The sequence below is a fragment of the Mixophyes fleayi genome, chromosome 5 (genome assembly GCF_038048845.1).
Source record: "Mixophyes fleayi isolate aMixFle1 chromosome 5, aMixFle1.hap1, whole genome shotgun sequence".
In the NCBI taxonomy this organism is placed as follows: domain Eukaryota; kingdom Metazoa; phylum Chordata; class Amphibia; order Anura; family Limnodynastidae; genus Mixophyes; species Mixophyes fleayi.
This window is the reverse complement of record NC_134406.1, coordinates 277,098,733-277,125,888: the sequence shown is the minus strand read 5'-3', so window position 1 is coordinate 277,125,888 and position 27,156 is coordinate 277,098,733. Positions and strand designations below refer to the sequence as shown.

The window sequence follows — 27,156 nt, the reverse complement described above, 5'->3', positions numbered from 1 at the left end:
GGACCTACTAATTTGTGAGGGAATGGGATCAAGAGGACAGGAGGTAGAGTAGGAAGATAAGAAGAGAGTAGAAACTTCCTCTTCAATTGTGGGATCAGTGCCCAGGATCTTACTTCCTATTTCAAGGACAAGATTGATAAAATCCAACATGAAATGATATCATCTCCCTCGACAAGCAATCAGCTCAATTCCTTTGTAGCGCCCTCTGACACTCTCTCTTCATTTGATCCCACATTTGAAGAGGAAGTTTCAACTCTCTTCTTATCTTCCTACTCTACCTCCTGTCCTCTTGATCCCATTCCCTCACAAATTAGTAGGTCCCTGTCTCCTGTGCTCATTCCCCCTCTAACTAAAATCTGTAATCTATCTCTTTCTACTGGTATTTTTCCATCACTATACAAGCACGCTGTGATTACTCCAATTCTAAAAAAACAAAATTCTGACCCTAACTCTCTCGTAAATTACCGCCCCATCTCCCAGCTCCCATGCCCCTCCAAGCTTCTCGAGAGAATTGCCTACACTCGCCTCACACACTTTCTTACAGCAAACAACCTGTTGGATCCTCTTCAGTCAGGCTTTCGCTCTCAACACTCCACAGAGACTGCGCTGACCAAGGTTGAAGAGAAAAGGTACCACTGCACTAGGTAATCGCTTAAACTAAATCCAGATAATTTAACAACAATTAGTTTTGCTACTGGATGGTGCACTCCACACAAAAATTCTAATATCAAAGAAGAGAGAAGGAAAGAGGAAATGTGCTTATGGAGGCACTCGGCGATCTTCTTATTGATAAAATATTCAATTCTTTATTAGTTATACTTAAAATACAATTATAGTCCCTCCAAGTTGTAATAGCGAAATAAAAACAATACAGTGAAACAATGTGAGTTAAAATAGCAAAATAAATTTGCTATGCCCCGCTACTTTGTATATTACCAATACTATTGATTCAATTAATCATACTGTCCAAGCTCTATTATTATTATATCGTTATTTACTAATGCTGACTTTATTAAGTAGAGATTCAAATGTATGATATGACCAAGGTTGTCAATGATCTGATCACAGCAAAAACTAAAGGCCATTACTCTCTTCTAATTCTCCTGGATCTCTCTGCTGCATTTGACACTGTTGACCACTCTCTCCTCATACAAACACTACAATCCCTAGGTCTTGAAGACACTGTCCTATCCTGGTTCTCATCCTACCTATCTAATCGCTCTTTCAGTGTTAATTTCTCTGGATCCACCTCTGCTCCGCTTCCTTTATCAGTTGGAGATCACAAGGCTCAGTCCCAGGTCCTCTGCTATTCTCTACCTACACCACTTCTCTTGGAAAACTAATAAGCTCCTTTGGATTTCAGTATCATCTCTATGCGGATGATACACAAATCTATCTATCCTCTCCTGATCTTTCACCATCTGTGTTGTCTCACGTTACCGACTGTCTTTCTGCCATTTCATCTTGGATGTCTTCTCGCCAACTCAAACTCAGTCTTTCAAAAACTGAATAATAATATTCCCACCCAAAAACAGAAGTTTCCTGCCTGACATTTCTATTTCTGTTGATAACATGACCATAAATCCCAGCTCGTTGCCTAGGTGTAATCCTTGACTCACAACTATCCTTTGTTCCCCACATCTAATCTATATCTAAATCATGTTACATATCTCACACTAGACACCGCAAAAACTTTAATTCATTGTAGTGGTCGGGTTCTGGTTAATGTCAACCCAGAGGTGGAGTAAAGATTTGTCCGCTTGGCACAAATAAACCGGTGGATATCTGAGGCCTCTTGAAAAATGTGGACTACAAGTCCCAGCATACCCTGCCAACTATTGGCTGGATATCAGCCAGCAGAGCATTTTAGGGCTTGTAGTTTGGAGAGTCCCAGGTTGGTCAGACCTGCTCTACACACACCACCTTCATGCTACAGACTGATTCCTTTACAGTGGATCCACCACATACACCCAGCAGGGCAGCATACACCCTATCAATTCACTATGGAGGCACGAGGCACTATGTACCTTCTGCCTCAATGATATCACTAGTTCCTAGTGAATTAGCTGAATAATAGGCCACAAAAGTACAATGTAAATAGGGGGAAGATGTATAATACAGTTAGAAGTAATTCATATCTGCAATGAGCTCAGTTCTCACCAGTTTAAGTTACAGCTGCCTATTAAATGTACGGACGGCTCAGAAATACCCGGATCATCCAAGTCAGGGTAAGATAGTAAGCACCAGGCACCTGGTAACTGGATTCAGCAGGTGAAACGTCAGCACGCTGGAACTGCGTGACAATAACATGTCTGTACAGTAACGTTCATTATCCATTCTCTGAGACAACGTATCCAGTCCTGTCTAAGGAATGTGCAGTGATTTGTATGTGTGAATTACTAACACGTGGTCTGTTGTACTGAGAATGATACAGTAATACCGTGCAGGACACTGCGGTACATATTATTATTATTACACCTTCAGTAATACCGTACTTATAATTATTACACCTCCAGTAATATCGTACTTATTATTATACCTCCAGTAATACCGTGCAGGACACTATCATCATCATCATCATCATCATTTATTTATATAGCGCCAACATATTCCGTAGCGCTTTACAATTGGGGACAAACGTAATAAACTAATAAACAAACTGGGTAAAACAGACAAAGAGGTGAGAAGGCTGCTCGCAAGCTTACAATCTATGGGATACTACCGTACATATTATAATACCTCCTGTAATACCGTGCAGGACACTGCCATACCTATTATTAAATAAATGGTGATGATGATGATATTATTACATCTCCAGTAATACTGTACTTATTATTACACATCCAGTAATACCGTACTTATTATTATTACACCTCCAGTAATACCGTACTTATTATTATTACACCTCCAGTAATACAGTACTTATTATTATTACACCTCCTGTAATACTGTGCAGGACAACCCCTGTGTAACCATGTGACAGTATCTGTGTAAAGTGCAGGAGAACATTTAATATTCGGTGATATAAAATGGGGGGTTGACTGTATTACCAGGGAAAGGATCGCATGTGTTAGAAGGAACTTTTGTAAAAACCAGATATAGGGCTTTGGAGCTGGAGTGGGGGAAGTGGAGGCTGAGGTCCATACTTCAGTAGTTCAGTCCTTGTTTCAGGATGTTTTTTTAGGTAACAGGATGCAGCTATCATGAAACTGGACTAAGGGTGCGGATACTCCCTTTTCTGACGGTATCCGACATAGGCTGTGAGAGCTGCATCCAGGAGGACTCCTTGAATGCTGTAATTACCAGGTTGCTAATACAGTATGTCCCTCTGTTAATATATTAGATGTTATCGCTCACACCGGCTCTAGGCTTTGTCTCTGGATGGTATCGGCCTGTGTATACTCTGGTGATTTATCATTGTTGTGAGCAGAGGGTGACTCTTCTGAGGTCAGTGTACAGAATAACCTGATGGAGGTTTCTGTGCTAGATGTAGACTGAAGAAGTCATCTCAGGAACTATCCTGAAAATCTGACCTGTTATTGGAACCCCAGGAAATGAGATAATTCACATAACATTCTACCTTTATTTTACACACAGTTCACCTCTCTCATGTCAGCTTACATCATGCTGAAAACAGAGGAAGTCCCATTAAAACCTCCAATAGTCTTTATAGTTCAGTCCCATCCTAACCTACCCCAATCTGCAGCAATAGGAAATAAAGTGCAAGCTCTTCTCTGCCTACCATCCATTTGATGGATCCAGAAACTCTCCGAGGTGCTAGTACTTGGCGACCGTATGTAGAACATTATAATGGGGGCGCGAGGGACACAGGTAAAGCTTTACTAACAATGCGTTACCCTGTAACATAATAAGTGTGAGATCCAGGTTTGCCTATTACAGATCACTATCTTGTGTTGGATTTCTGCAGGGCCAATGCCTGAGGCACCCCCCTAAGGCAACGCTTTTCAGGGGCACACAGACAAATGGATTCACACTGTTATCTCTATAACTGACCTGAGTCCTGAGATGAGGGGCGTATGATGACTAAACTAGTGGCTCAGACAACACGTTAAGAGCATTAACTATACGTTCTAATGACTATATATAGTTACAACCACAATAATGCTGATTTTATCCATGATGCAGAGTCTGAAATTAGAGCAACTTAAACAAACCGGAGACATTTCATTGCCATGATTCATGTATTAGTCAGTGAATTGCATGAAAAATGCAGTATATGTAACCTAAGCACCGCAGCTATACGTCTATCTGAATCTAAGCACCGCAGCTATACGTCTGTCTGAATCTAAGCACCGCAGCTATACGTCTATCTGAATCTAAGCACCGCAGCTATACGTCTATCTGAATCTAAGCACCGCAGCTATACGTCTATCTGAATCTAAGCACCGCAGCTGTACGTCTATCTGAATCTAAGCACCGCAGCTATAGGTCTATCTGAATCTAAGCACTGCAGCTATACGTCTATCTGAATCTAAGCACCACAGCTATACGTCTATCTGAATCTAAGCACCGCAGCTATACGTCTATCTGAATCTAAGCACCGCAGCTATACGTCTATCTGAACCTAAGCACCGCAGCTATACGTCTATCTGAATCTAAGCACCGCAGCTATACGTCTATCTGAATCTAAGCACCGCAGCTATACGTCTATCTGAACAGCTATATGTCTATCTGAACCTAAGCACCGCAGCTATACGTCTATCTGAAGCTAAGCACTGCAGCTATACGTTTATCTGAATCTAAGCACCGCAGCTATACGTCTATCTGAATCTAAGCACCTCAGCTATACGTCTATCTGAATCTAACCACCGCAGCTATACGTCTATCTGAATCTAAGCACCGCAGCTATACGTCTATCTGAACAGCTATATGTCTATCTGAACCTAAGCACCGCAGCTATACGTCTATCTGAATCTAAGCACCTCAGCTATACGTCTATCTGAAGCTAAGCACTGCAGCTATACGTTTATCTGAATCTAAGCACCGCAGCTATACGTCTATCTGAATCTAAGCACCGCAGCTATACGTCTATCTGAAGCTAAGCACAGCTGCCGTATCTTTGGGCACAGGGCAACAGGTCCATCCGTAAGTTCATGTTCATGATGTCTACTCCTGTAATGAAGAAAATACAGAGATATAGATTATTCCACATCACTGGGTCCAGGTACCAGGCTGTTGAGCACTTTCGGACGTTACCTTTAGGTCATCCGGCTGCTTTCCGTCCTTTATCAGAGAAGTAAACACCCCAGGGCGATGCTTCTTGTGAGGTTTGTCCTCTCGGTGGTGGCCCCTGTTGTCCCTCATTGTCTCTGGTACCTCCACCTGTGTTAAAGACATTGTTCTCTATCTGTATATGTTGTCTGAACATTACTAATTGCTGTGAGAAGATACAAGGTATCTATACTGGATACAATTCTGTTTCTTAGAAAATCAGCTACCAGGTGTCTTACTGAGTTACATATCCGAATCTAAGCACCGCAGCCATATGTCTATCTGAAAATAAGTACCACAGCTATACGACTATTTGCCTTGACAAAGCTTAAGAGCAAAACGTTTGAATTAGCACCTTATCAGCTTTTGGTAGGATACTTTCCCAACCCCAAGCAAGAAAACATGACAGGTAGTTAGTAATTAACTCCCTGTCACTGAATGTTTATTCATCCTTCTGAAACAAGACTAAGGGGTATATTTACTAAACTGCGGGTTTGAAAAAAATGGAGATGTTGCCTATAGCAACCAATCAGATTCTAGCTGTCATTTATTTAGTGCATTCTACAAAATTACAGCTAGAATCTGATTGGTCGCTATAGGCAACATCTCCACTTTTTTAAACCCGCAGTTTAGTAAATATACCCCTAAGACTTTTGTCTCAACAACCTGCTTAAGAACTAAGCTCTGATTATCTAACTGCATCTTGTGGATACTATTTGTTTATTTCGAACAGCATTATGATAGGAGAACTAAACAATAGTAGCTTTATTATGATTTATACAGCTAACAACTTGTCATGTCAGCTGGATCTGAAGCCAAACGGATATAATTAACAGTGTGACTGACATTCTGCTGTAACAACAATATCAGAAAAGGATTATAATCAATTTGAACAAATATATTTTTTCCAGCAATTACTGATCTGGGACAATATCACTGGAATATCAACAGATTTATGTAAAGTTTTGCTTATTTGGAGGTTGACTCCCCCTAAGCTGATTATTTAAGATAAGGTGTTGTGTTATTACATATAAGTGAGGGATAAGAGTCATTCACGGCAAGTTTTAAAACACTTTATTTTCACTTTCTCACATTTATATTTCGCTGCTTTTTAGAATCAAACTTTTTATTTTTTACTAATAAAAGTTATGTTTTATTCCAATTACTTGGTACATGTGCATTTAAAATAAGAGACCCCAAAACTACACCGTGCACCTATAAGATCTATGTCTTTTATTCTCTTTTTTGTGTACTTCTGATTATTTGGTTACTGAATGGTAGCACCTCAATACAAGAATGATGGCAACATATACCCAGGGCCAAAAAGGGGAAGAGAGGCACAGAGGGGGAAAAAAAGGGGGGAGAGAGGCACAGAGGGGGGAAAAAGGGGGAGAGAGGCACAGAGGGGGGGAAAAGGGGGAGAGAGGCACAGAGGGAAAAAAAAAAAGGGGGAGAGAGGCACAGAGGGGAAAAAAAGGGGGAGAGAGGCACAGAGGAAAAAAAAAGGGGAGAGAGGCACAGAGGGGAAAAAAAGGGGGGGAGAGAGGCACAGAGGGAAAAAAAAGGGGGAGAGAGGCACAGAGGAAAAAAAAAGGGGAGAGAGGCACAGAGGGGGGGGGGAAAGGGGGAGAGAGGCACAGAGGAAAAAAAAGGGGGAGAGAGGCACAGAGGGGGGAAAAATAGGGGGAGAGAGGCACAGAGGAAAAAAAAAGGGGAGAGAGGCACAGAGTAAAAAAAAAGGGGGAGAGAGGGACAGAATAAAAAAAGGGAGAGAGGCACAGAGTGAATACAAAAGGGGGGAAAGCAGCATTTAGGGCGCAGTGTGAGCATAAGGGGGCACAGTGTAGTTGTGATGAAGGGGCACAGTATTGTGTATGTGATGGCACAGGGGGCTTGTGGCAATGTATTGAGTGTGAGGTAGGTGGTGGCTAATAATGGGCGCTATTTTGTTTGTAGGGTGATGGTGAGGCAATTTAATAGTGGGGACTATTAATTTAAGATGGGGTGGTTTGGGGGCTATTGAATGTTGGGGTGAGTTTTGGGAGAATGAGGTCTATTTATTAAATGTGAGTATGAATTATTTAATGACAGTGATGATTGCAGGAAATAGGTATTGCTGGGGCTGTTTGCATGAAGGGAAATAGGTTTATTTATTAAATGTGAATACTATTATTTTAATGTTGGGGCTGGAGGAAGGCCTAATTATTAATCGTGGGTGCTATTGATTTAACGCCGGGCCTGGCTGTAATTTTCTAAATGTATCCATTTTTTTTTTCAAAATAGGTCCTCCAACATTCCAGGATCCGGACAAGCCGCAACTAAAGAAACCAGCAGCCACAGGTGGTGAAAGTGAGAAGAACAGGTAGGAGAGAGCAGGAGAGTGTGTGAAATGTTGTGATTCTAGTAGGGACAATGGCAATTTTTGGTGAGTGTTGTGCCCAATGTAAGGTGCAGGCCAAGACTGAACTCTTTCTGTACACACTGCATTCTTTCTATACTACACTATACTGTGGTGCTAGATGTCTTGAATGTCAGGAGTGCTGGGACATATGTCACGCTCTGGTGAATTCAGGACCTAGTGATTTTGATGTGCTAGCCACGCCCCAATGGCGCATTGACACGCCCCCAAATGTATGACCACACCCCCGATTTTTTTTTTTTAAGCTTACTCGACTATGAGGGGGCCCCATGAATTTGTTGTACCGGGGCCCTGAATTCCTCTTGGCAGCCCTGCATATACCTAGAAATGTTGAGAATATAATACCGATAAAATGTATAAAGAGATGTGTAGTTGGTGTATCTAACTAGTGCGACAACATCCTCTTTTTTCTAAACATCAAATGACCCTGATAATGTTAAAGAATGTCTTATATGTGTTATATTATTGCTATAACTGTTCTTCATTGTTGCCGCTATAATGAGTTATTGTCACATATATAAATATCTGATGATGATGAGCACTGTAGGTCACAACACCTCAGCATTATTCCTGCGGGATGTCTCCATTAGTGGTCGGCCTTGTTTCACAGGAAGTGGTGATCAGGTGGGGCCATGATTTCACCCTGGTTATATCAGGGTGGCTCTACATGCCCAGATACAGGAGGTTGTTTGAGCAGAATTTAAGGAGGCCCAACGGACAGATGTATTCCTAACCGGTAACACAGCCGACCAGCCAGAAGTCCCATCAGCAGGGACAGACATAGCTGAGCTCAGCCATACGGGGCAACGGTTTATCCCGGTAGATTTTGCCACCCGGTACCCTGAGGCAGTGGCTCTAGAATCCACAGATGCTGATCATGTAGCACAGGCATTAATGGTCATCTTTAGGTGGGTAGGTTTCCCGCAGGAGGTGATCAGGGGGAACTAATGGAGATTTTATGACAAAAATTTGGGGTACGGATGTTGATCATCACTCCACCCCAAGTCAATCGGCTGGCCATAGGTTTCATGGGACCCTAAAGAAATTTCTGCAAACATTTGTAGACTTGGATTGGGGAGATTGGGAGAGATCTCTGCAGCAGATATTTTGCATATGAGAAGTGCTGCAGGAATGAACCACGTTCTCCCTGTGCGAGTTGACGTATGGCGGATGGGTACGAGGACCACAGTAGTTAGTCCTTGTGAGTTGGGAGGGACCATTTAGAGTCCCTGAGACACCTGTACTGAAATATATGGAACCGTTACAGAAGCGACTGAAGTACTTAATGGTGCTTAACCGCTTCGACTTATAGGGTGCAGAGAACAGGTGAGGATGAGGGTGCTAGTCCCAGCTACAAAGCATAAATTACAGCCCACCTGCTTTGGACCCTATAAGGTGGTGCAGAGGCTGAGGAATCGGACAACACAGTTGACTTAGCTCAGACAAACCACTTAAAAACTACCACTTTAACCTGGTCAAGAAGTACCTGGAATGTGAGGTAGGACCTACCAACCATCTACTTAACCCCCATCTCTTCCCTTTAGCTTGTCCTCCCTTCTCTCCTCTTGCCTCAACTGGCTCCTCTTGTGCCTGGTCTGTTTACCCTCCCTTAGGATGTAAGCTCGTATGAGCAGGGCCCCCTCCCCTCCTGTCTCCATACCTGTTCTTCTGCTCCGTCTTTACTGCATATGACTAGCCGGAGTTTCTGAAGTATTGGTACTTTTTGTTCATTGTTCTGTATGGTTTCACCCTGTATAGTCTACTGTTTGTACTGTGTGCGGCGCTGCGGATACCTTGTGGCGCCTAACAAATAAATGATGATAATAATAATAATAGGAGCTATGGCCATCTGTTGTCTACCCACGGACCACCCCGAAACCGATCCCAAGTGAGACGTAGGGGTAGAGGTAAGGGTACAGCTGACTGGCACCCAGCCCAGGTAGATGGGGGAGGTGTTGGATGAGCAGTGACCCCGACCTCAGCACTCTCATATAGTCCCACCATGTTGATACTGGCAACTGACCATAATCCACTCAACTGGCTGCACTGGAACGCTGGGAACAATGGACAATTGCTCAGGTGGTGCTTGGCCTTGCAATTTATAATTTTACAATTGCTCGTACAAAGGGTCGTGATCATAGAAATGCTGTTGGATTATTTCGACAGACACACGGCACCCAGATACAGGTGTGATCATGCTTCATTGTTTGGACAAGTGGGATCCCATTGTTTAACATCTCAGCAAAGCTGACTTCCAGGAACACTGCAGGAGGATGGAGAACAATTGACAGTCCAGTCCAGAGGGACTCTGCAATCTAAGCAACCTTCATGGGGGCAGCCATACACTGTGGAAACCAGAGGGGTATAAAATAAAGCTGCTCCCTGGTAAGAGGAGTCTTATACATGGGACAGTGCTGACTTGGGTTTACTTATTTGTGTAAAGTGGTGTAATTGCTATTGTGTGTGTTGTTATCTACATGAGTGCGCTTAGTTTATCCAGTTACTTGTGTAAGTGATTTCTGTACCCAGAGAGGTACCAGGTGTGGCAGTGGCGGATCCAGGGGACGGAGATCGGGGCGATCGCCCCCCCACCAGCAGGGGCTTGCTGCCGGCGGCTGCACACTATGTGCAGGTCCGTTCGGCAGAGAGAGTTAGGGAGAGAGTTCTGCCCAACTGCTCTGATTGACACAAGTCGGCAGACTTAGTTGTCAAAAGGGGGCGGGGCTAAATCCCCCCCCCCCCCCCCCCCCCAAGTCGCCCCCGGTACAATTAAGTTCTTGATCCGCCCCTGAGGTGTGGCCCTGGGAAAACCAAGCTGTTGATGCGGCAAAAAAGTTAAGCATTAACCCGGTATCCTCACAATGTCTGTCTGAATCTAGATACCACTACTATACATCAATCTGAAGCTAAGCACCGCAGATATACATCTATCTGAAGCTAAGCACAGTTGCCGTACCTCTAGGCACAGGGCGACAGATCTGATATGAAGTCCATATCTAGGGTATCTACTGAAATGAAGAACATCCTGTATCCTGACTGATGGGCATTTTTGAGCTGTACATTTGGGCTGTTACCTTCGTGTCTCCCTTGTGTCTTCTGTCTCCTTTACCAGCCCTGGTGAGCCAAGAGGACTATACAACCCAGAGGCTTGTTTCCTAAATGATATGTGATCTCTGTGGCGGTGGTGCCTGTGGCCGTCGTCATCCCTCCTCGTCTCTGATAACTCCACCTGTGTTATAGACAAATGTAGGTATTTGGGATGAAGTAAAACCACAGTTACTTACACAACAGAGTTATGCTGGGCACACACGGGCTGAACCATAGAAACATAGAGTTTAAAGGCAGATAAGAGTCCCTTGGCCCTTCTTGTCTGCCCATTTTATAACCTATGGTAACATCATCATCATCATCATCAACATTTATTTATATAGCGCCAGCAGAATCCGTAGCGCTTTACAACCTCAAACCCTATTCGATCCTTGGTTCTTTGTAACTATATCCTTATGTCTATCCTAAGCATGTTTAAATTGCTCTACTGTATTATCCTCTACCACCTCTGATGGGAGGCTATTCCACGTATCCACTACCCTTTATGTTAAGTAATTTTTCCTCTGACCCTCCTTCCCACCAGTGTCAGTACATGTCCTTGTGTCCTAATACTTCTCTTCCCCCCAGTGTCAGTGCATGTCCTCGTGTTCTAATACTTCTCTTCCCCCCAGTGTCAGTACATGTCCTCGTGTTCTAATACTTCTCTTCCCCCCCAGTGTCAGTACATGTCCTTGTGTTCTAATACTTCTCTTCCCCCCAGTGTCAGTGCATGTCCTCGTGTTCTAATACTTCTCTTCCCCCCAGTGTCAGTACATGTCCTTGTGTTCTAATACTTCTCTTCCCCCCAGTGTCAGTGCATGTCCTCGTGTTCTAATACTTCTCTTCCCCCCCCAGTGTCAGTACATGTCCTCATGTTCTAATACTTCTCTTCCCCCCAGTGTCAGTACATGTCCTCGTGTCCTAATACTTCTCTTCCCCCCAGTGTCAGTACATGTCCTCGTGTCCTAATACTTCTCTTCCCCCCAGTGTCAGTGCATGTCCTCGTGTTCTAATACTTCTCTTCCCCCAGTGTCAGTACATGTCCTCGTGTTCTAATACTTCTCTTCCCCCCAGTGTCAGTGCATGTCCTCGTGTTCTAATACTTCTCTTCCCCCAGTGTCAGTACATGTCCTCGTGTTCTAATACTTCTCTTCCCCCCCAGTGTCAGTGCATGTCCTCGTGTTCTAATACTTCTCTTCCCCCCAGTGTCAGTGCATGTCCTCGTGTTCTAATACTTCTCTTCCCCCCAGTGTCAGTACATGTCCTCGTGTTCTAATACTTCTCTTCCCCCCAGTGTCAGTACATGTCCTCGTGTTCTAATACTTCTCTTCCCCCCCAGTGTCAGTACATGTCCTTATGTTCTAATACTTCTCTTCCCCCCAGTGTCAGTACATGTCCTTGTGTTCTAATACTTCTCTTCCCCCCAGTGTCAGTACATGTCCTCGTGTTCTAATACTTCTCTTCCCCCCAGTGTCAGTACATGTCCTCGTGTTCTAATACTTCTCTTCCCCCCAGTGTCAGTACATGTCCTCGTGTTCTAATACTTCTCTTCCCCCCAGTGTCAGTACATGTCCTCGTGTTCTAATACTTCTCTTCCCCCCAGTGTCAGTACATGTCCTCGTGTTCTAATACTTCTCTTCCCCCCCAGTGTCAGTGCATGTCCTCGTGTTCTAATACTTCTCTTCCCCCCAGTGTCAGTGCATGTCCTCGTGTTCTAATACTTCTCTTCCCCCCAGTGTCAGTACATGTCCTCGTGTTCTAATACTTCTCTTCCCCCCAGTGTCAGTACATGTCCTCGTGTTCTAATACTTCTCTTCCCCCCCAGTGTCAGTACATGTCCTTGTGTTCTAATACTTCTCTTCCCCCCAGTGTCAGTACATGTCCTCGTGTTCTAATACTTCTCTTCCCCCCCAGTGTCAGTACATGTCCTTGTGTTCTAATACTTCTCTTCCCCCCAGTGTCAGTGCATGTCCTCGTGTTCTAATACTTCTCTTCCCCCCCAGTGTCAGTACATGTCCTCGTGTTCTAATACTTCTCTTCCCCCCAGTGTCAGTACATGTCCTTGTGTTCTAATACTTCTCTTCCCCCCCAGTGTCAGTACATGTCCTTGTGTTCTAATACTTCTCTTCCCCCCAGTGTCAGTGCATGTCCTCGTGTTCTAATACTTCTCTTCCCCCCAGTGTCAGTACATGTCCTCGTGTTCTAATACTTCTCTTCCCCCCAGTGTCAGTACATGTCCTCGTGTCCTAATACTTCTCTTCCCCCCAGTGTCAGTACATGTCCTCGTGTTCTAATACTTCTCTTCCCCCCAGTGTCAGTACATGTCCTCGTGTTCTAATACTTCTCTTCCCCCCAGTGTCAGTACATGTCCTCGTGTCCTAATACTTCTCTTCCCCCCAGTGTCAGTACATGTCCTCGTGTCCTAATACTTCTCTTCCCCCCAGTGTCAGTACATGTCCTCGTGTCCTAATACTTCTCTTCCCCCCAGTGTCAGTACATGTCCTCGTGTCCTAATACTTCTCTTCCCCCCAGTGTCAGTACATGTCCTCGTGTTCTAATACTTCTCTTCCCCCCAGTGTCAGTACATGTCCTCGTGTTCTAATACTTCTCTTCCCCCAGTGTCAGTACATGTCCTCGTGTTCTAATACTTCTCTTCCCCCCCAGTGTCAGTACATGTCCTTGTGTTCTAATACTTCTCTTCCCCCCCAGTGTCAGTACATGTCCTCGTGTTCTAATACTTCTCTTCCCCCAGTGTCAGTACATGTCCTCGTGTTCTAATACTTCTCTTCCCCCCAGTGTCAGTACATGTCCTCGTGTTCTAATACTTCTCTTCCCCCCAGTGTCAGTACATGTCCTCGTGTTCTAATACTTCTCTTTCCCCCAGTGTCAGTACATGTCCTCGTGTTCTAATAATTCTCTTCCCCCCAGTGTCAGTACATGTCCTCGTGTTCTAATACTTCTCTTCCCCCCCAGTGTCAGTACATGTCCTTGTGTTCTAATACTTCTCTTCCCCCCAGTGTCAGTACATCTCCTCGTGTTCTAATACTTCTCTTCCCCCCCAGTGTCAGTACATGTCCTTGTGTTCTAATACTTCTCTTCCCCCCAGTGTCAGTACATGTCCTCGTGTTCTAATACTTCTCTTCCCCCCCAGTGTCAGTACATGTCCTTGTGTTCTAATACTTCTCTTCCCCCCAGTGTCAGTGCATGTCCTCGTGTTCTAATACTTCTCTTCCCCCCAGTGTCAGTACATGTCCTCGTGTTCTAATACTTCTCTTCCCCCCAGTGTCAGTACATGTCCTCGTGTTCTAATACTTCTCTTCCTTTGTAGACTGTTTCCCTCCTGTATCTTGTTATAACACTGGATATATGTGAAAGTTTCAATCATATCCCCCCTTTCCATTCACTGCTCCACACTCTATTTATATCCTTCTGGAGATACGGCCTCCAGAACCGGACACAGTATTGTAGATGAGGCCGCACCAGTCACTGTACCGAGTGCATTCTACACACCCAATCAGTACAATGAGTTGTACGACCCTGAAGTACAAGAGTCCAGGTTGACATGTTCGGGGGTCATAGGGGGGAAGCATTAGGGACAGCTGGGGAGACTCCTAGTGAGAACCTGGTATTAATTCTGTCATCACTTAACCCTTTTTTCTTGTGAAACCACTTAAATAATTTGTTTCTGGATTATTGTGCTAAACTTTATAACATTTGCCAATAGTGTGAGATCTATCTGTCCCCGATCCCGTACTGTATGTGTAATATATTATGTGTTACTGTATGTGTAATATATTATGTGTTACTGTATGTGTAATATATTATGTGTTACTCTATGTGTAATATATTATGTGTTACTGTATGTGTAATATATTATGTGTTACTCTGTGTAATATATTATGTGTTACCTTATGTGTAATATATTATGTGTTACTCTATGTGTAATATATTATGTGTTACTGTATGTGTAATATATTATGTGTTACTCTATGTGTAATATATTATGTGTTACTGTATGTGTAATATATTATGTGTTGCTCTATGTGTAATATATTATGTGTTACTGTATGTGTAATATATTATGTGTTACTGTATGTGTAATATATTATGTGTTACTGTATGTGTAATATATTATGTGTTACTCTATGTGTAATAAATTATGTGTTACTCTATGTGTAATATATTATGTGTTACTCTATGTGCAATATATTATGTGTTACTCTATGTGTAATATATTATGTGTTACTGTATGTGTAATATATTATGTGTTGCTCTATGTGTAATATATTATGTGTTACTCTATGTGTAATATATTATGTGTTACTCTATGTGTAATATATTATGTGTTACTCTATGTGTAATATATTATGTGTTACTCTATGTGTAATATATTATGTGTTACTCTATGTGTAATATATTATGTGTTACTGTATGTGCAATATATTATGTGTTACTCTATGTGCAATATATTATGTGTTACTCTATGTGCAATATATTATGTGTTACTCTATGTGCAATATATTATGTGTTACTCTATGTGTAATATATTATGTGTTACTCTATGTGTAATATATTATGTGTTACTCTATGTGTAATATATTATGTGTTACTCTATGTGTAATATATTATGTGTTACTGTATGTGTAATATATTATGTGTTACTGTATGTGCAATATATTATGTGTTACTCTATGTGTAATATATTATGTGTTACTGTATGTGTAATATATTATGTGTTACTGTATGTGTAATATATTATGTGTTACTGTATGTGTAATATATTATGTGTTACTCTATGTGTAATATATTATGTGTTACTGTATGTGTAATATATTATGTGTTACTGTATGTGTAATATATTATATCTTACTCTATGTGTAATATATTATGTGTAGCTGATTTCAAAGTTATTGTATAATCAATGAGGCTGAAAAAAAGAAACAGATCCATTGAACCTTTCATAAATTCTGATCATATTCACCCAGAAGAAGGAAAACACCCCCCCCCCTCCCCCGGTGTGACAGTTTCCGGGGCAGCCTCATGGGGGGGTTATTCCTTCCTGACCCCAAAAAAGGCAATTGGATTAATTCCATCAATCCAGGGCCGTAACTAGGGCTGTGCGACAGGGGCGACCGCCTAGGGCGCAACGCTGAAGGGGGGCGCAATTTAGGAATATTTTAGGTTCATTTGGTTAAAATTGAGGGCTAGGAGGGCGGCATTTGTCTTTCTCGCCCCAGGCGCTAGAATTCTAAGTTACGGCTCTGCATCAATCGCCCCGATAATGTCCTCTACCACTTATAGCTACAGACAGAGCTTTTTATGTCATAGAACTCACTGGAACTGAGTTCCGGCACCTTTTTTCAATGGATTTTCCAAGTTTTAAAAGTAACTTTTGAACATTTGATGTTTGGTCCACGTGGATTTGAATTGCCCTGTTGAGCGTAGCAAAATCATTAATACGGTGCATGCGGCTGCTTGCGTGTTGAGTCCAATGCATGCGTACTTCATCCTCGCTGGTTGTGATGGCACTGCTCGGCTTGTGGCGCTGCTCAGCTTGTGATTGGTCGCGTGGTCGCGCGCTGAGAGCTTACTGCGGGCGGTGACCGTTATGTTTCGAGAAACAACTGACGTGTATGGGTGTGTGTACAGTGACTGACTATGTGATGTGAGTTCCGGCACCTTTTTTCTTACAAAAAAAGCACTGTCTACAGAAATTGTTCTATCAATCCAAATTTCACATTCTGTTAGTGAATTGTCCATCACCCCTCATGTGATAAGCTTTCCACAGATCTACCACTCTTACAGTAAAGAACCCTTCCTATGCTGTTGATGAAACCGTTTTTTCTCCATTGCCAAACTGATGACCCCTATTCTCTGTATGATCCTTGGTAGGAAAAGTTTGTTACACAGATTTTTGCCATAATTTTTGAGTTCTTTAATAAAACTTGTGTATTATTATTATTATTATTATTATTATTATTTTATTATTAATTTTTATTTATAAGGCGCAGTGTCGGTAGCGCCGTACAGGGACAAACAAGTACAATACAAGGTGGGACGGCACGGTACAGTAAACAATAAGCACAGTAACTGAGTAAGCTCAAAGCACAGCTAGAGAGAGGGGGGAGGGAAGACCAGCAGGCGCCGGAGCCCAAGAGGAAGGGCGCGGATGACGGGGAGACCCCCAGAGGGGTGGGGGGAAAGGTAGCTGGAGAGCAGAGTTAAAGGTGCAGGAAACAGGAGGAGAGATGGCCCTGCTCAAGGGAGCGTACAATCTAAGGGGAGGGGTAGACAGACAGAGAGACACAGGGGTGAGAGGGAGAGAAGGGGGAATGGAGGCAGATTCAGGGGAGGGGGAAGAGGGGAGGGAGGCGGAAAAAGGTAGGAAGTTAAGTGGGAGACTGGAAGGCTTTGAGAAAGAGGTGGGTTTTTAGAGCCCGTTTGAAACTGGACAGAGTAGGGGATGTTCTGATGGAGGGAGGGAGCTTATTCCAGTGGAGGGGGGCAGCGCGGGAGAAGTCTTGGATTCACGCGTGTGAGGAGGTTATCAGAGGGGAGGAGAGGCGACGGTCATTGGCAGATCGGAGAGGGCGGGATGGAGCGAGAATAGAGATGAGGTTGGAGATGTAGGGAGCAGTGGAGTTGGCGAGGGCCTTGTATGTGAGAGTGAAGAGCTTGAACAGGATTCTGTAGGGGAAGGGGAGCCAGTGAAGGGCTTGGTAGAGGGGGAGACAGAAGAGGAGCGGCGAGAAAGGAAGATAAGCCTAGCAGCTGCGTTAAGAGCAGAACGAAGGGGAGCGAGATGAGAGTGGGGGAGGCCAGTGAGGAGAAGGTTGCAGTAGTCCAAGCGGGAGATGATCAGAGAGTGAATAAGACATTTGGTGGCATCTTGGGAGAGGAAAGGCCGGATGCGAGCGATGTTACGCAGCTGGAAGCGGCAGGATTTAGCAAGAGAGAGAATGTGAGGGGCAAAGGAGAGAGAGGAGTCGAGGATGACACTGAGGCAGCGAAGTTGGGGGACAGGGGAATTATTATAAGCAACAATGCAACTCCCTACTGTAAATGATAACATTAGAAGTCACCTCGGAATTCTGTGACCTGTGTTTAAGGTTAGAGAATTCCTCGATGACTTCTAATATCTATATAATTTACAGTAAGGAGTGCATTATCCCATATATGTAATATTATATTATTATTTTCATACCCCCATTTGTCCCTGATTTGGACACAGATCCCCTCTGACTCTCTTTCATTCCCTATATTTTAATATACAGAAGCCTGTAGACAGTTCCTTGTCTGCCTCCTGTATTCCACATAATTAGACAGATTGCTAAGCATTGTGTTTCTGCTTATGTCCAGAATATAGGGGTGTTTTACATTACAGGAATAATGGAGCGCAATTAATTCACCCCTAAAACCGTCCATAAACGCACCACGAAATGTATGTAAACCATATTAGCCCCAAATTGTTGGGCCATAAATGACCCAAAATCCCAACATCTCCGAAGAAAGCATTTATGTGCAACAACATTTAATATTTTGTTTTTATCTTTTTTGAAATCTGTTTTCAACTAATTACATTTGTTTCATACATAACCACAGACGTTGTCCTATTGAAGCGTTAAGTTAACTGTTACAGCTCCAGCCAAGTATTATCGGCGCCGATGAAGGAATCTTATCACTGCAAGGGGCTGGTAATAACACCCAGGCCCCAATGTCCTCATAGGATTTGGCCAGAAGATATTAGAAAACATTGTGTGCGGTATATTAGGGCTTAGTAGAAAGTCACAGAATTGCGCAGCGTTACCTGGGGCCGGAAGCCTTTATCGTCGTTCTTCCTTCCTCTCCTCTTATCTCCTCGTCCTCGTTTTTTGAAATGTTTTTGCCGTTTATTTTGTTTTTCAACGTCTTCTGTATCCTGCACATAAAAAAACAGATCAGCTACAGAGATGAAACAGGGATAGATTGTATCAGGGGACTGAGCCAATGCTTAATGTTAATTCCCCAGACTCCGCTAACCTATAACAGGACAGACCTACAGGGACTGTAGGAACCCTATAGATGCCCTACGAGAGGGCCTTACCGATTTTGTTGTGTCCGGACACAGTGATTTTGGGGCAATTTGGCTGAATTATTAAACTATACAATGAAATCACAGTGTGTCTGGATTTAGTATCCGTGTTCTGTTCCCTAATTATATTATTATTATTATTATTATTATTATCATTATTTATTTGTTAGGCGCCACAAGGTATCCGCAGCTCCGCACACAGTACTAACAGTAGACTATACAGGGTAAAACCATACAGAACAATGAACAAAAAGTACCAATACTTCAGAAACTCCAGCCAGTCATATGCAGTAAAGACGGAGCGGAAGAACAGGTATGGAGACAGGAGGGGAGGGGGCCCTGCTCATACGAGCTTACATCCTAAGGGAGGGTAAACAGACCAGGCACAAGAGGAGCCAGTTGAGGCAAGAGGAGAGAAGAGAGGACGAGCAAAAGGGAAGAGATGGGGGTTAAGTAGATGGTTGGTAGGCTTTGAGGAAGAGGTGAGTTTTGAGTGCACGTTTGAAGGAGCACAGAGTAGGAGAGAGACGGATGGAACGAGGGAGGTCGTTCCAGAGAAGGGGGGCTGCACGGGAAAAGTCTTGGATTCTGGAGTGGGAAGAGGTGATAAGAGTGGAGGAGAGGCGGCGGTCGTTGGCCGAGCGCAGGGAGCGGGCAGGAGTGTGAATGGAGAGGAGGTTAGAGATATAAGGGGCAGTAGAGTTGGAGAGATCCTTGTAAGTAGTGGTGAGGAGTTTGAAAAGGATTCTGCAGGGGAAGGGGAGCCAGTGTAAGGCAAGGCAGAGAGGGGAGGCAGAGGAGGAGCGGCGTGAGAGGAAGATGAGTCTTGCGGCCGCATTGAGTATAGAGCGGAGGGGGGAGAGACGGAAGTGGGGGTGGCCAGTGAGGAGGAGGTTACAATAATCGAGGCGGGAGATGATAAGTGCATGGATGATAGATTTGGCGGCATCCTGAGAGAGAAAAGGACGGATGCGGGCGATGTTGCGTAGTTGGAAGCGACAGGCTTGGGCAAGGGAATGAATGTGGGGGGCAAAAGAGAGAAAAGAGTCGGGGGTGACACCCAGGCAGCGAAGTTGGGTGACAGAGGAGATGGTGGTGTTATTGACGACAATAGAGAGGTCATGGTGGGATGGGAGTCTGGGCAGAGGAAAGACAATGAGTTCAGTTTTAGAGATATTGATTTTGAGAAAGCGCTCGGACATCCAGGAGGAGATGGCGGAGATGCATTTGGATACCCGAGCGAGGAGGGTGGAGGAAAGATCAGGAGAGGAGATATAGAGTTGAATGTCGTCAGCATAAAGGTGATACTGAAGACCGAAGGAGGAGATGAGAGCACCAAGGGAGGAAGTGTAGAGCGAAAAGAGTAGAGGGCCAAGAACAGAGCCCTGCGGGACTCCTACGGGGAGAGGGTGGGGGGAGGAGGAAGAACCAGACGTGGATACAGAGAAGGAGCGATTAGCGAGGTATGAGACGAACCAGGCATGGACAGAACCAGAGAGGCAGAGAGAAAGAAGAGTTTGCAGCAGGAGGGGGTGGTCCACGGTGTCAAAGGCTGCAGAGAGGTCAAGGAGGATGCGAACGGAGAAGTGACCCTTGAATTTGGCTGATAGGAGATCATTAGTAACCTTAGCCAGGGCAGTTTCGGTAGAGTGGAGGGGGCGGTAGCCAGATTGGAGAGGGTCAAGGAGGGAATTGTCCATGAGGTGCCTGGTTAGGCGGCTGCAGACAATCCGCTCAAGTAGTTTGGAGGCATAGGGGAGAAGAGAGATAGGGCGATAATTAGCAAGAGAGGTGGGGTCAAGATTGGGTTTTTTGAGGATAGGAGAGATAAGAGCGTGTTTAAAAGAGGAGGGTACTACACCAGAGGAGAGTGATAGGTTGAAAAGGTGTGCTAGGTAAGAGCAGGCAGTAGGAGAAAGAGAGCGAAGGAGGTGAGAGGGGATGGGATCGAGGGGGCATAACTACACAGAATCACTGATCTTAGACACGGTAACGGTGTTTTGATACAACAGTGTATACAGGAAGATAAAGAATATATGAGTTTTGAAGCAGATAGGTATAGCCAATCAGATCACTCAGAAAGTTGAAAGAGTAAAGCACAGAGTATTTCAGAAGACACATGTGGGAGGCTCTGACCTGTCCACGTGTGTGATTTTTCTAGTTAGAACTTCTCTCCGTGTTTTGTGTTTGTTAACAAACATAGGAGGCTGTCATGTTGTTGCTCAGTGGATGTAATATAACGTAGGGATCGGTGGAACTTTCAGACATAGGAGTACCAATTGTGTCTTCAGTAAATGCGAATCATTCCCACCAAATCCAACCACATCTGATGTACCCCAGGAGGGATCTGTCTGTAGCAGAATTTCAATAATAAAGCTTAATGTGTTTGTGACTGGATCACTTATAAATAACTTATGGTATAAATTTATTTAAAGGAAATAGCGCAGGGCGCTTATTTATATAATTGCAAATGTACTTATTTTTGATATTGTGTATAATTTGGTAATGGAAACATCTTTATTTCTGCGACCAGGAGAAGAAATTAGATTTTTTGTTTTAACTTTGCTAGAGGAAATGCATTAATTCTGAGGTATATAGCTGAGCAATAAGCATTTGTTGAGGAAGTCTTTTGTGTATTTTGGTGTGGGGAAATTACTTGTTTGAGGTTTTGTAACTTTTCTTTGGGAATGTGTATGTTGCAACTGTCTGAAGAAAGGACCCATGTTAATCTCATGTTAATTAGACCTTTTGATGTGTGAGGGTCCAGCACCTGAAGGCACAGGAAGGTTTAATTAGACTGCTGTTAGATTTCCTCTTTGTCTAAAACAAGATGCAGGAAATCACAGCAAATTTTAGGATATCACAGATAAGTGTAAATATTGTTAGATTTGCATTGCATGTAAATTCATGTTTGGGTAAATATATTGCATCCTGACATTAAAAATAGCTCAGACCTCGGACCTGGCTTACCCTGTGAGGCTGTGTCCAAATCTGTATAAAAATCATTGTTTTGTTTTGAAAGTTGTTCTTCTTGTTTCATCTGACCTTCTGACTGGTACATTCAACCATTGTGATCAAATAAACATCACTTCTCTATCCTGTGACCTTCAAATTAGACCCAAATGTTATCCGTTCCCAACTGTTCTGAGGTTTGGACCCAGCATCCAGTACCACCGCACTGCCGCTACCCAGCAGCTCTGGCCAGTGTGATAGGCTAGGGGGGATCCATCCACAGCAACCCTGATCCATAGGAAGAGGTCAGGAGTACCAGCCCAGCTACACCAGTAACGGCCAGTAACTGGGTACACTCTCAGCGTCAGTTACCCAGAAGAAACCCGGTTCTGGATGCCGGTAAGGAGTCCAGTGGTGGCAGCATTCGTAAGCCCCTCCTACTGTGGTTAGAGTGCGCATTTGGGATAATGAAAGGGAATGGCGGCAAATTGAGCCCAGCTGGTTCCCAGCAACAACAGACAGGGTGTCATAGGCGGTCCATCCTGTAACAGTGTTTATTTCTTATTTCCTTCCCATTAATGTAAGCCTCAGACTCACACAATAAACACGCAATCTGTCACTCATTCTATCTTTCCGGGCTGTTTACTGGATGCGGTGAGGGATCCAGATGTCGGCTCTCAGGAACCAGCTGGTTGTTGTAAGGAAATGCAGAGAAATGTGCAATAAAATAAACCCACAGAGCAATAGAGGAATTTCCCAGAGGCCCACACAGAACCCAATATTAACACAGCAGATACACAACAGAACTATGTGGTATATCATTGTGCAATTAGACTATAACACGCATGGCCCTTCCATAGCAGAGTAATGTTATCTTCGTCTCTGTGGTACAGTCCCACTGTGCTTACAATGTGCCAGACTTCGGACAAGTGAGGACCTTCTCACTGGGGAAGAGAGAGGTCAACGTGAACTGAAAAGTTCCACTGAAGACCAGTCCTTACAATGGGCTGACCCAACCGCACACAGAAATGTATAGTGTGAAGGAACGGTGTATAGAATATGGAAGATACATTTACCGTACAGACCAAATATCTCCATAATAACAGTTGTAGCTGTGTCCACGACAGGTAAAATGCTGTTTGACGGTTACCTGGTGTGTTTCAGCCCTTACAGCAAATATTGTTAATTGCATCCAACATAAAGTAACACTCCAAGACAATTGAAATACAATGTAAGCTATAAATGCATTATATTAATATAATCTCCCACCCTCAAGGTAAATTTACACATATCGAATGATAGTCAATATATTATATATTAGTTATTAAAACAAAATGTGATTAACGTAACACAAAAGAGACACACATACAGTATTTGTTGGTAGATGGCCACTCTGTATCATAAAGGTAATATAGCTTGTGCTGGAGCTAATGGCAAGATGGAGACAGATACATAGACAGACCTGGGAGACACACCAGACAGACACACTGACAGGACAGACAGATAAACTGACACCACTGGGATACATAATGACAGGATGGAGACAGATACATAGACAGGCCTGGGAGACACACCAGACAGACAGACACACTGACAGGATAGACAGATAAACTGACACCACTAGGATACATAATGACAGTACCAGAGGCGGAACTAACGAGATGTGGGCCTCGGTGCAGGGAGGAGTGAACTGGGACCCCCGATCCTCTGCATCTGCCATGTCCATGGGCCCCGGTGCACGGCACCTGTCACACCAATGGTAGTTCTGCCGCTGGACAGGACAGACTGACACTACACCCCTAATTACAATTACTCCTCTTTGCTGTGCATAGAAAACCCCCAACCTTGTCCCAGAGGTAATCAGGACAAATTTAGCACAACCCGGCAAGCACACAAAAATTGGGCATGGTAACGTCACATAGGAAGGCACAGCCCACTATTCCGAAGTGCTAGGTCACCCCAGTCCCCTTCCCTAAAAACACCCTTGAATTTCTGCTCACACCAGAGGCACTCGGTCACTATGGTCATGTCTCAATTTGTCAGGGTGAGATGGGACATAGCGCCCAACTTCCTGCTAGTTGAGACAAATGTGCGGAAATCTGGACTAGGTAGGTATGGGGCGTATTTCTTCCATTTACCCTCTCACCCTTCCCACTTCTACAACACTGTCAATAACCACTGACAAAAAGTACCAGCCAAACACCTATGTGTCGGACCAGTCCTCTCCTTCTAACCAACATTTCCACCCGTCTGTTCTGATAATGCCTGATAGCTCCGTAGCCTGACGGACATTAATACACACAATAATAGTACAGGAATGTTATACCCTCTGTATTGGGGTTTTTACTTTCCTCTGGATCCACAAGTATTTTTGAAGATGAAGGGTTAAGCTTGATGGCCATGCGTGTTTTTTTATTTTATACAACTATAGTAACATACTCCAAGACCTCCCATGGTCTCTGTGACAGCACAGCGTTCCATGCCTATTTAATGGGACAGTCAAGATTTCTGGGGACTATCCCACTGTCCTCGGGGCCCTCTTAACAACATTTTGGACCCCCAGGCAAAGCAGTGCACCAGGGCCCCTATATACATATATATATATATATATATATACATATATATATATATGTATAAAAAAAAAAGTGACTATATATATGGGCCCTGCAGCCCAGGGGGGCCCATCGGAGGCAGCACAAAAAAAACCCGCAATGGACATCGGGCGGGCGTGATGACGTCCCGCCACACATGCACTGCGAGCGCCGCACGGAGGAGGAGACCAGGGAGGGAGCCGGATCGCCAGCTGACCGCAAGGTAAGTTTTTCTTCTTCTTTTTTTTCAGGTTTTTTTTTTGTCCTCCGACGGGCCCCCCTGGGCTGCAGGGCCACCGGGTACCTGCCCATTGTGCCCAATGGGAAAGACGGCCCTGACTGTCCTGGCATTCAGTTGGGGGGTATCACCGTGGTGATTGGGTGTCATGTTCACCGTTGGTTTGCTACATGTCAAAGGTTTTAGGGGAGCAGAGGAGGGTTGGGGGAGGCCTCGAAATGCTAGGTTTACGCACGGGGATTTGAGACACCCCCGACATGATGCGACCATGCCCCTTTTTGTCCACGGAGGTCAAATTGTCCTGATTACTTCCAGGATCATGTTGTGAAGTATGTTCTTATTGTATTAATTACTACATCTGTATATTATTATCATCTGCATATTAATACCCCTCATTAATATTAGATGCCACCTACCCGTCTTGACAGCTCTCGTAAGGGTCCATAAACTCCAGGACGAGGTTTCCTTGTAGGCTTTATATTCTGAAGAGCCTATAACCGACAATTTGGGTTATTTAGACAGATATCATTGAATAAAATAATACTTTCTTCATCAATATTAAGGTCAGTACCTTCAATGTGTAGCAATATTCTCACACAACGGTTATGGCACAAAAAATTAACCAATGGCATCATATGTGCTAACTTTAATTACCTCCCCTCCGCGTCATCGTGACTGATGCTTCAAATCACGTTATTAAGCCCCACCTCCACCGGGATCCAAGAAGACTCCCCAATATTCTGGAGCCTCCCAGACATTCTAGGGGGTAAATTTATCATTATTAGGGTTATGTCTGCAGTGAGACGGATCAAACAGAGCACCTGAAGTGGCCTCCTTCTCTAAGGACCAGGTGGGAGTGTCACCTGCATTTAAATCTGTACTTTGCTACTGTGCAGGGCGACCGATGCCAGACAGTGGCCAGTGTCTTGTGTCTTGACAGGTGAACAATGCCCATGCATAGGAGGTGGTAAGACCTTAGTGACCCAGTCACCCCTCACCATCGAAAGAGAGGGGGCAAACTACCAAGGTCACCTAGAGGGTCATCTGCATTACGATGATTATGGAGGCCAGACTCACTGAAGCTCTGGTTCTGATGGCTGCCCATCCCCCAGTATTTACAATGAGGGTCCACATTATTTTGCAACAGATACTACCAGGCTATAGTCACATCATTAGCGGAATGCAGAAGTGGTACAAATCTTTGGACATATCTGACCTGTGAGCCTATCTTCTGTTGTAGGTATATTTTCCACACTGTATTACAAACTGATTTGTCGCTGTGAACTACAAAACTTTTTTTGCACAGTTTTCATAACTCTCCTCCACATGCGTCACTACTGACCCGTCTGTTGCGAGGCGGTCGGGCTACAGCGGAGAAAACACCGGGCAGCTTGGGGACTCTGGTTCTGGTGCTGCCCTTGGCCGTCGTCCTCTTGTTCCTCGCAGTTTTGACCTCTCCCTGAAAGAGAAAAAGGGCTACATTTACTAAATGGTAGTTTGATGAAGCCACCAGTGTTTAGTGTTTTTTCCGGTGATTTTAAAAATCCTGAAGGTCAAACAGCCAGTAAATCACATTTTACAGAGCTCCATCCCAATTTTTAACACAATAAAAATACAAACCATCAGATTTACTAAGCAGTGATTTGACAAACAGCTGGAGAATCGCCAGATTGCTCCCACTGCATTCAGAGCAATAGAGGAGCCTCTATAGACTTATGAATTATTGTTGCAATCATTATTTATTGATTAAGGACACAAAATAAATGTATAATTTATTTATAGGGGTATTTCACTTTTTATGTTATTAAAGGGGCAATATTATTGTAATATTATAATTTGGGGCAATACTTAGTGCCATATGTGTGTAACATAAATGGTTCCCCCATCATGAAACAATAAGTGTTGCCCCATCATAAATAATTATTGCCCCTTTTAGCAATCAGATATTTTTTCCCCTTAATGTAATTATGTATTCATATTGCCCAAAATTTGATAATACAACAATGTTGTTACCTTAATAAAATGAAAAATAAAAATTGTCCCCATAAGTTAATTATAACTTAATTTTGTGTCCAATCAATAAATAATGATTGCTACAGTAATTTATAAGTCAGTAGCTCCTCTTCTGTTCTGAACGACGAGATATCTCATACAGCGAGTCTGAGCTAACTAGCCAATCAGAAGCAGGAATAAAAAAAACCTGTAACAGTTCTGTGGAGATTTTGACTAAATCAGAGGCAGTTAAGCTGGTTTGAAGCTGCCACCAAAATTACACTGAAGCCTCAAACCATTCCACAGTACATACCAGACTAACAGACTGTGCAAGTGGTTCAACAGAACTCTGAAGCACACACTACAGGCAGTTGTAACTTCAGAGGGGGGGGACTGGGAATGCTACCTCCCGTACCTCCTGTTTGCTTATTGGGAGGTGCCACAGTAGTCTACTGGTTTATCTTCCTTCTAATTACTATATGGCCTCAGGGGACCTTCTGTTCCCGAGAGTCTTGAGATGGGGACAACGCCACTCTGGTGGAGTATGTGATCAAGCTCAGGGGTTAGAGAATCT

General features: G+C 43.8%; 2 protein-coding genes across 8 annotated transcripts in view; one reads left to right on the top strand and one right to left on the bottom strand.

The window, feature by feature from the left end:
• Window positions 1–4,183: 4,183 nt before the first annotated feature.
• Window positions 4,184–27,156, bottom strand: part of LOC142159421 (uncharacterized) — a 29,913-nt gene continuing 6,940 nt past the window's right edge. For 2 of the 7 annotated variants that reach the window (XR_012692955.1, XR_012692950.1), the window contains 6 exons: window positions 25,933–26,049; window positions 25,007–25,081; window positions 18,546–18,656; window positions 10,726–10,880; window positions 5,218–5,343; window positions 4,184–5,133 (listed from right to left, as the gene is read on the bottom strand). Coding sequence is in view for 1 of the 7 variants with exons in the window: in XM_075214303.1 (XP_075070404.1) it covers window positions 5,128–5,133; window positions 5,218–5,343; window positions 18,546–18,656; window positions 25,007–25,081; window positions 25,933–26,049 (435 nt within the window). In the remaining 6 variants the exon portion in view is untranslated. The remainder of the gene's footprint in view (window positions 5,134–5,217; window positions 5,344–10,725; window positions 10,881–18,545; window positions 18,657–25,006; window positions 25,082–25,932; window positions 26,050–27,156) is intronic. The other 5 variants (XR_012692953.1, XR_012692951.1, XR_012692952.1 and 2 more) reach the window with 5 other exon arrangements.
• The window catches only part of LOC142159385 (uncharacterized), a 53,805-nt gene continuing 34,180 nt past the window's right edge, over window positions 7,532–27,156 (top strand). Inside the window, exon 1 of the mRNA XM_075214238.1 lies at window positions 7,532–7,594. The gene's annotated coding sequence lies outside the window, so the exon portion shown is untranslated. The remainder of the gene's footprint in view (window positions 7,595–27,156) is intronic.